Source organism: Macaca nemestrina, chromosome 1 (assembly GCF_043159975.1).
Source record: "Macaca nemestrina isolate mMacNem1 chromosome 1, mMacNem.hap1, whole genome shotgun sequence".
Classification (NCBI taxonomy): domain Eukaryota; kingdom Metazoa; phylum Chordata; class Mammalia; order Primates; family Cercopithecidae; genus Macaca; species Macaca nemestrina.
In genome coordinates this window covers 216,661,306-216,671,417 of record NC_092125.1, presented here as the reverse complement: position 1 = coordinate 216,671,417, position 10,112 = coordinate 216,661,306, and the positions used below count along the sequence as shown (strand labels likewise).

The 10,112-nt window shown below is 52.0% G+C and overlaps 1 protein-coding gene across 1 annotated transcript in view; it reads right to left on the bottom strand.

Annotated features, from left to right (window-relative positions):
• Positions 1–232: 232 nt before the first annotated feature.
• Positions 233–10,112, bottom strand: part of LOC105483159 (regulator of chromosome condensation 2) — a 33,402-nt gene continuing 23,522 nt past the window's right edge. The window contains exons 8-13 of the mRNA XM_071099516.1: positions 9,854–10,020; positions 6,956–7,136; positions 6,489–6,594; positions 5,540–5,612; positions 3,444–3,521; positions 233–2,672 (exon numbers count right to left, since the gene is read on the bottom strand). Coding sequence (XP_070955617.1) covers positions 2,568–2,672; positions 3,444–3,521; positions 5,540–5,612; positions 6,489–6,594; positions 6,956–7,136; positions 9,854–10,020 — 710 coding nt within the window. The 3' untranslated portion in view covers positions 233–2,567. The remainder of the gene's footprint in view (positions 2,673–3,443; positions 3,522–5,539; positions 5,613–6,488; positions 6,595–6,955; positions 7,137–9,853; positions 10,021–10,112) is intronic.

The window sequence follows — 10,112 nt, the reverse complement described above, 5'->3', positions numbered from 1 at the left end:
CTTCTGAATTGGACAACTGAGGAACTGACACGGTCCCTCTCCCCTAGCATTTGGGGTGGAGTTGGGGGATCCACTCACTTCAACCAGTGTGATTTAAACCTGGAAGCTCCCCTGGGGCCACGTGTCTCCTGACACCACCTGCTGTGAGTGCCAGGGCTTAGGGGGTACACATACTAGGAGTTAAGAAAAACAGAGCTCCATTCCAACCAAAAAAGAAACGCAAAAAAGCCAGGACAGTAGACAATGATGTCGTTTATTTAAAATGTTTACTCCAAGAAATATATATATAAAAAAAAATAATAAGACAATTACAGCACTAAACCAGGCACCTTCGACCAAATCACAACCTCCTCTTTGATTCCCCTTCACGCTAAGCCTCTTTCAAATTCTTTTTCCTGAGCTGGAAGACCAGTCAGATGCCCGCAGGGTCAGCGCCAAGCACGTTCCCAGCCGGGCAACTGTGTACCTTTCTCTAGGAGTGCACGACACCCTTCCCCCCCAACTCCTTGTTTTAAAGGATTTAACCCATTAGGAAGCCCATTTTTCCATCGAAGCCGGAAGAAGTGCGGGACAAGGCAGTCTTCGCTTCGAAGGTCCTTTCCTGCTCCAGTCCCTGGGCTAGTTCTAGAAGAGGCTGGCTGCCGGCTTTATAGGAGGCCACCGAAGATCTAAGTCCAGCTCCGCCCAGGGCGGCTCCTACAAAGGCTGGGACCTCGGGTGCTGCGTCCTCAACCCTCTCGGTAGCCACGACTCAAAGGAGAGACCTCAAAGGTGCCAGGAGCACAGGTGCCTGGGCTGCATTCCAGGAAAGAGACCTGTCCAGGGAAACGGATCAGGCTGTCGCATGGAAGCTTGAGTCAGAGATGGTGGTTCTGGGGTGATTTGGACAAATTGGGTTAGTTTAGCAAAGCTCTGAAGTGGCAGAAGCTTCTCCCCTGGACTACTGATTGAACACAGAACAACAGATGCGCGTGGCGTCAGACTGAGTCTCAGAGAGATGCAGGCCAGTCTCCTCCCACAGGGCCTTGGGACTGGCAGGACAGACACTGCTACGTGCCCTCCAAGGGCAGGAGTCATGGTAAGGAGCGACTAGGGTGGAAAATAGGGAAAAAAGCAACAACTAGATCATTTTTGGCATTTTAACATGGAGACGGTGACAAGTGGTAACAATAGCAAGAGAAAAAAAAAAAAAAAACTTGAAGAGACCAATATTTAACTTTCCCATCCACCCAAGTCTCACATTTAAGTTCTAGTCCCATCTCCCCCATAAGCACCACTGAACTAAATATCTATTTTAAAGCACCCAAACCAGTCCAGACCCTCTGGAAACCAAGAGCCCCAGCCACAGCTGTCGCCTCTCTTGGGTCCAGGCGAGAGGAGGGTTCCGGGAAAGGCACCTCATAACTCACTCAGCGCAGCGCACACAGCAGCGAGCTCGGGCACGGGCACTTGACGGGGACGCGGGTGGCAGTCACAGCATCCGTGCTGACACGCGAGGAAGGGGACTCTTCGGTAATCCCAACTATTTGGTACCAGAGCCAAGCAAACGTGACTAAAGGGAGCTGGGTCAGCAGAACGGTACCCCGAGTCTCAGCAACAGGACGGCCCGCGCGAGGCAGGATCCAGGCGGGGGAGAAAAGGAGACCAAAGCACAAGGCGATCGAGGCTGGTACAGAAAGGGCTGATCCTTCTTGCAAGGACTGGAGAATGCACTTGACTGCTGGCTGATCAATCTCTAATTGGCGAGTGCACGTGACAAGGCTCAGCCCTGGCTCCACAGGGAGCCACGAAGCTAACTCAACTGATACAAATGTTCCCACCTCTGCCCCACCCGCAAGTCCCCATGGTTCCACAGTCACCTGATTTTCATTTGGACTTCTTTAACAGCTAGAGTAGATATAAATGGCTAAACACAGATCCCCAGTCCCCCACCAGGGGGGACACGGCCGATTCTCTAATGTCGCAGCCAGAAGGCTGTGGGCGTACAGGCAGCCAAGGGGAGAAACAGAATCAACACCGGCCTAGGCCCATCTGCAAGAAAAAGCGGGAAAGGAGTGCCCCGGATGCTTCCGAAGCATGCGAGCGTGATTTGGGATGGAGGCGGGCCGGCGACTTTGCCTGTCTGCTGCCGGTTCCTGTAAGGGACATTTTTTGCGAGTAACTGGCGATTCCTCTTCCGTGTAGCATCCGCTTGGATCACGATGCTAATTATAACTGGAAAGGGGTGTTTTGGGGAGTGTATTCAGGAGAGGAAGAAAGAAAAAACTTAAAAAAAAAAAAAAAACCTAGATTGCTCAAAGTTTCGGCCTCTTTTGTAGGAATGGTAAGTCAACTATGAGCAAGTGTTTTAATTCGACACAAAGGGCGAAAGGGACTTTGGAAAGCATACAGAAAAAAAGGTAGTTAACGTTGGATCATTTGTAAAACGGAACCTCAGGGAGTCTAAACAAAAATGCACCTTCGGTCAACTTTTGCCTTTTTCAATTCCTCGTTGGACATCCCGTCCCAGTGCACGTGGAAATGACAGCTGCCGCGAGAGGTGTGGAGTCGGAGAATCTCCGGGAGCATCAGAGGGTTCGGGGGTTGTATTCTGGCAGTTTCTTGATCTTCTCTTTCTCAGTCTCACTTTCGTCTCTTGCTATCACCAAGGAGTGTGAGTAGCCCATGGCGACCTGGGGGACAAATCAGCATTGGGTGTGCCTGCAGCGCCTGGGCTAATGAACGCGTTGAGGAGACTCTGGAAACTGGGCTGCCAAAGCGGGTCAGCATGGAGAAAAACAGGGTGCCCTTGAAAACCGCAAAAAGCCCCTCTGCCCAAGACAGCCAGTTTCCATGTGACTGTCACCAACACTCGGCCAATCAGAGCCTTCCAGGCTGCCCTGAGAGACCCAGCTGGAAGGAAGCCCACTGGGCCACCTCTTGTCAGCAGGGACAGGTGGGGACATGGCTCCAGCTCCACTTCCATCCTCCTCTCTGGCCCACGATCCTGCCTGAGTGAGGTGCACGACCCCTCTCTGTGTCGTGGCAGACAGGGCTGGCAGCCTGGCTGAGCCACAGGGGCCTCACTCTGCCATCTGACTCCTGCAGCCACACAGCCTCTACTCCATGGACCTGCGGACCTGCCTCCAGCCCAGCGAATCTGAGTCCTGGGTGTGACGGAGACACGAGCGACGTGCTCGCCCGAGAGTGATCTGCTGCAGCCAGTTGGTGGCACCTGTCATCAAGGGCGAGGACAGCCACCCAGCCTGGCCAGCGACCCTCTGCACTCTCTCCTGCGGATGACTGTTTCCCCTCAGCAAACCTTAGCGTGAGGCACCAGGAAAGCTAGCTGAGGAGTTGTTAAACAAGACAACCCAAACAGACCGCGACGATCAAAAGCGTGAGGAGTGACGTACCACTGGGTATGGACACGTCCCCGAGCTGGCACAGCCACCCCCGCTTACCTGCTCTGAGAAAATGCCATCCAGAGTCTTCACCTCCTGGGCTGCAGTGGAAGACTTGGGCTTGTGGTCCCCATAGCCCTGGCGAAGCAAACAAGATGTCTGCAATCGGGAATCCGTGTGGCTCAGTCCACAAGTGGGGAATCGCGGCAACGTTTCCCAGCCCCCACTAGCCAGAAGCCAGTGACGATGCCCACTGGCCCGTGACCAAGCCCGGCCACCCGTGCACACGAGGGCCAGGTGGAATCATCCAAGTTTATCCACGAAAGCTGCCGCCAGCAGGCTACTAGTGCTTAACCTAAGGAAGACCAAGGTGCCCGACTCTAGCCTGCGGGACTTCTGTGTGCTCAAGTTCTTTCTGGGGAGTATGGCACTGGTGACAGGAGATGACACCACGAGCGCAGGAAGAACAGCACCTGCAGCCCTTCTGGACCAAAGTCACCAAGAACACGGATGACCAGATGCCCCTGATGCCTCCACCGTCCAGAGAGTGGAATAATCACCATCCAAAACAAAACAAAAGGGCTTAAGCATAACAGGGAGACTATTTATTAGCAATGGCACCAGGGAACCAGTTTCCCTCCCAGAGGTAGAAGGAACTGGATGAATTGGCAAAGCTAAGGGGGAGTCTTGTGCAAAGGTGTGGAGCTGGGCAATTGAAAGGCTGAAGGCCCCGGCTCAGCTGAAACAGAGGGTCCCACAGGGCAGGAGAGCCAGACCCACCCTCCCAGCCCAGGCCTGCCCACGTGTCCCTGGTTTCATCTCCCACCAGGCCCCACCCCGGCCTTCCCACACAGTAGACGTTCCCTCCAATGTGCCAGGCCACCTTCTCACCCTTGAGAAGCTCCCCAGAAAGTCTCCCTTGCTCCCCTCTTGTTTCAAAATTTATATTTAGAAGGTCAAAGTCTATTTCTGATAGGCCCCAGAAAACATCCGTCCTCCGCTAAGAACAATCTGTAGAAACTGGGCCAGGTTCTGTCTCTTTCCTGTCAACGTTTCAAATCGGGCCAGCAGAGCGTCTGAGCCAGACTGCAAGGGCGTGCAGAACCCCGAGAAAAAGGTGCATTCAACATCCATCCTAGCCACAGCTTGAGGGACCAAGGACCGCCCTTCCTTCCCCCTCCTCTCCAACAACACGTCAGCTTGCAACCCTGAGGTTCAGGAGACGGAGGCAGACTGTCTTTCTAACAAGAAATGAGGGACTAAAACTAAGATCACTAAGAGTTAATCAAGCGGAGAATCAAACCGTGACTAGCGCAGGCAGATCAGGATGCACTCCACAGCCAAGCGAGTCTTCCTAACAAAACCTCTAAGACCCACCTTGGCCGGGCGCAGTGGATCACCTAAGGCCAGGAATTTGAGACCAGCCTGGCCAACATGGTGAAACCCCATCTCTACCAAAAATACAAAAATTAGCCAGGCGTGGTGGCAAACGCTTGTAGTCCCAGCTACTCAGGAGGCTGAAGCAGGAGAACTGAGAATCATTTGAACCTGGCAGGCAGAGGTTGCAGTGAGCCAAGATTGTGCTACTGTACTCCTGGGTGACAGAGAAACGCCATCTCAAAAAAAAAAAAGACTCACCTAGCACCAGGACCTAAGAATGAAAGACATTTGTTTGGGGAAGGCCACGTGTGTGAAATTGAGGGCCATGGGTTCTAACCTCATTACTCAAGTAACTGGTATTAACAACAAAAACACAGGTTTAAACTCAATTTGGAAAAATGAAGAATGTCCCCAAATCACCCACTACTGTGAGTTTCCCACTGACTTAGGCCTCCAAGGGAGAGGGAACAAACAGGCCCCTTTCCTACCATATCCCAACTGTGGTTTACAAAATGCAAGGGGAAACTGGATCTGAAAAGTCCCAATTTTCAGAGTTTACAAATGTGCAGAGATGACTCAGAATTATCTGACTAGCACAGAATTGTCCTTGAAAACTCATGGGACTCAATCGTGCTGCAGACCTTAATATAATAAGGGGAGGAGAATCCCAAATGTTTTTCTTCTGTGTGTTTTGGGAGACAGGTGGAGAGAACCCAAAGGCCAAGAGCCACCCTGACTGGCTCCACTTCCCCCGACCTGCGCAGGTGACAGCTTACCAGTTCCCCAAAGGTCGGTGACGGGCCCCAGCTGATGGTGCTCTCGTCGGCGGCCACAATGATGCTGCTCTTCCTGCAAACAGGCAGGCTGTCACCGCAGGCCCAGCAGCCCCCGCCCTGGACCTACCCAGCTACGGCTCCGAGGGCATGGGTGTGAGCTGCCGCTTTTCAGGTGGTGTACACATTCCAAGTAGCAAACACGACAACAGGGCCAACAGGCTTCTCCTAAACTCTGAAGATTGTTCTGTGCGGGCCACTCAACGTTTCAACAAAACGACAAAGCCCTTAGACAGGCCTAGGGGCCGAAGGCAGGGGACCTTGCTGTGCACCCCACCCTAGGTCCTAGGGCTCTCTCAGTGGGAGGTTGCTTTGGGAAGAGACCAGATCACAATGGAGTAAAAGCCTGTTGCAGAGGGAGCAGCCTTCATGCATAGTAATTTGGGCAGGGCTAGAGGCCTCAACAGATTAAAGCCACGCCCCTTAGACTGTTCCACCCACACCCGCCAGCTGACGAATCCAGCTCCTTAGCAAGAAGTGCTAGCTAACTCAACAGGAGTCCTGAAATGAACTACAAACCACTGCTGTCAAGACAATGTCGTCTTCCCAGTGTCAGAGCAACTCCAGTCCTACGTTCCCAACTACGTGTAATTTTCAACCTGCAACGCAGGAATACATCAAGCTCTGCTTGTGTATTTCTTTGAACAGAAACCTTCAAAATGACTTTCTTCCCACAAGACAGGGAACAGCCATCTGTTCTAGCAGCGAATGGGCCCTCTCCCCTCCTGGGCCCCCGGATTCCAGGATTCAGTGTGTCACATGGCCTGCTGAGGACAGCCCAACAGGTAGCAGAAACAGAGCCCCATCAGGGAAGGGCACCCCATGGGTGTGTCTGACACCCCCAAGAATTCTAGGAAGAGACCTCATACCCACAGGAGGTGCTGCCACCTACCCACAAGCCAGGCTCCGGATTCTCCAGCCGCAGAGGTCCTGCACTGCTTTTGGGTACATGGTAGATTCACGGGAGGTGTTGGTGGCCCCCCAGAAAAACAGACCACCTGAGGGAAGACAAAACATGTTCCCAGCGTGACCAGACATCGAGAGCTGAGTCTCATCTTTAGCATTATGAGGGTGAAGAGTAAGAAGACAGGATGGCAAACAAGTGTTCTGTCTAAAAGATAACTGGAGCCGGGCATGGTGGCGTGCCTGTGCAGTCCTAGCTACTCAGGACGCTAAGGTGGTAGGACTGCTTGAGCCCAGGAGTTCAAGACCAGCCTGGACAACACAATGAGCTCCTATCTCAAAAAAATAAAGAACAATGGGAGGTAAAGAGAACTGGGGTTCATGGTCTAGGGACAGGACAATGGCTACACGGTTCCCCACGAGAGCACTGATAAGCCAGGGAGAGCAATCACTAACCCACTTCGCTGACGGCAAAGGAGCAGGTGTAACCAGCATAGATCTGGGAAGCCCCACGTCCAGGGAAGTCAAACAGCTTCACCAGGCGGGGAACCATCTCATCCTTCTGCTCTGCGTGGCCCAGTCGGCCATAGCCACCGAAGCCCCAGGAGAAGACTCGCTTCTGGGAGTCCAGGACCAGCTGCAAGGAAAGAAAACACAGGGCTGGAACAAACAGGCTTCCAACAGGCAACAAGAGGCGTCATCGTTTCTGTCCAGACAAACTGATGCAAATGCTAAGGGCAAAGGAACAGCAACATCCAAGATCCCCTACCAGCTGGGCGCGGTCGCTCATGTCTAATCCCAACACTTTGGGAGGCCACGGCAGGTGGATCACTTGAGGTCAAGAGTTCGAGACCAGCCTGGCCAACATGGTGAAACCCAGTCTCTAAAAACCAAAGAAATATCCTCTGCCTGCCTCCAACAGAAAGATCCTCTACCTCTCGCCTCCAGCAGTGGGGGAGGAGGCAACAGGAGCAAGTGTAGCAAAATGGCATGCATTCAATAAACCTAGTTTGCTATTTCTCTGCCAGGGACTCCATTTTCCAATCCTTTTTTGTTCTGTTTATTTATTTAAGCTACAAGTCTTAACCCTTTCCTTAGTCAGAAGCAACAGGGCTATGTCTTTGGACAGCAGGGCAACCACTTGATTCCTATCACAACAGAGATTCCGCCAGGTGCGGTGGCTCATGCCTGTAATCCTAGCACTTTGGGAGGCCGAGGCGGGTAGATTGCCTGAACTCAGGAGTTCAAGACTAGCCTGGGCAACATGGTGAAACCCGTCTCTGCTACAACACAAAAAATAAGCTGGGCATGCTGGTGTGCACCTGTAATCCCAGCTACTTGGGAGGCTGAGACAGGAGACTCTCTTGAACCTGGGAGGCAGAGGTTGCGGTGAGCCGAGACTGTGTCACTGCACTCCAGCCTGGGTGACAGAGTGAGACTCCATCTCAAAAAAAAAAAAAAACAGATTCGACTGCAGAAAGAACAGAACAGAAAAGGTCTACCTGTTCCTGGATTTTTCATTTCTTTTTTCCCCCTTGAGAGGGTCTCATGCTCTGTCACCCAGGCTGGAATGCAGTGGTGCAATCTCGGCTCACCACAACCTCCACCTCCTGGGCTTAAGTGAATCTCCTACCTCAGCCTCCCAAGTAGCTAGGACTTGGGTGTGTACCACCACGCCCAGCTAATTTTTTGGTAGAAAAGGGGGTCTCACCATGTTGCCCAGGCTAGTCTCAAATGATCCGCCCACCTTGGCCTCCCAAAGTCCTCAGATTACAAACATGAACCACTGCACCTGGCCTGGATTCTTCTTTAGATTTCCCCCTTGTCCACAGGTACACAGAGGTAACCTGTACCTGGTCACTGATGAAATGAACTCAAAGACACTTCAAGTGTTTCAGATCTATCTTCTTCAGTCTTGTCTTCCCATCTTCTGACATGCCAATTCAGTTCTTTCATGTTTCATGTCTAAACCATATGAATCTACAACTTACTAAAAAGCTTGACCTATAAGGTCCTAAACAAAAGCCAACTTTATTTCCCCGGCTGCATTAGACAAAACAAATCACAGTTTTTGGACTTGCACAAAATGAAATCTCCTACTCTAGTCCTAGCCCAATTCACTGGGCATTCTTCATCGGGAAGAAGATTCCAAGGGAAGGAGCTGGTGGGCTGAGACCACTCAGTGGGGAGGACCAACTTGATCTCTGGACTCCCGGCCCAGGCTCTTTGAACAAAGCACAGAACACAGACTCCTAGGCATTCTCAGAATGAAGAACCACAGGAAGGCCATTAAAATTAAAAGACACTTTAACACCTGCCAGGAACGGTGGCTCACACCTGTAATCCCAGCACGTTGGGAGGCCGAGGCAGGTGGATCACGAGGTCAGGAGTGTGAGACCACCCTGGCCAACATGGTGAAACTCCATCTCTACTAAAAATACAAAAATTAGCCAGGCATGGTGGCAGGCGCCTGTAATTCCAGCTACTCAGGAGGCTGAGGCAGGAGAATCGCTTGAAACCGGAAGGCAGAGGTTGCAGTGAGCCAAGATCCCGCCACTGCACTCCAGCCTAGGTGAAAAAGTGAAACTCCGTCTCAAAACAACAAAAAAAGATACACAAACAAAAGATTGCACTGCGGTTTATCTAAAGTGACCTTTAAAGAAACAACCTAGGCCGGGGCGTGGTGGCTCACACCTGTAATCCCAGCACTTTGGGAGGCTGAGGCAGGCGGATCACCTGAGGTCGGGAGTTTGAGACCAGCCTGACCAACATGGAGAAACCCTATCTCTACTAAAAATACAAAAGTGGCGGGGCATGGTGGAGCACGCCTGTAATCCCAGCTACTCAGGAGGCTGAGGCAGGAGAACTGCTTGAACCTGGGAGGCGGAAGTTGTGGTGAGCCGAGATTGCGCTCCAGCCTGGGCAACAAGAGCGAAACTGTCTTAAAAAAAGAAAAAAAAAAAAAAAAGGAACAACCTACTGATTAAAAACGACTCACATCCCCAGTACGGGGCACCATCTATTGACCTGGAAAGATGTCTGTGATGTTATGTTAGACAAAAGCCAAAAACAGAAAGTGCTTACCGTAAGGTGCAGGTGAGGACAGCAAAACATCTACTTGTTTAAGATGTGTCTATTTAAATCATGGGAGAAGTTAACACAGGAGAGGCAGTGACAGGGAGCCCTGCCCTGGGACCAAGGACCCTTTGGCCAGGGTGCAAAGCCCTCCTGAAGCAGCAAGCAGATGTCCACCTGGAATCCGTTCCTAGCCAAAGCCAAGCGTCAGGAAACTGGAGCATGAAGACCCCTCTATACCCGTGCGACTCTCAGGAAGTGAGAAAAGCTGAGCCTCACCGTGTGGTTAGCGCCACAGGCCACGTCTCGCACAACCACGTTTGGTACAGGCAGAATCTGTCCATCTTTTGTCTTCTCAATGAAGATGGCCACTCGCCGGGGAACTAGTTCACAGTCATACTCTATCCGCTGTGCCCGGGCGATGAACTTCCCATCTGAGTTGTGTCCTGTAGAGACCACAGAGCCGGCCATCAGCGGCAGCACAAGCACAAGAGACGCGTCACTGTGCCCACACAGAGTCTGTAGTGAGCCCCGGCAT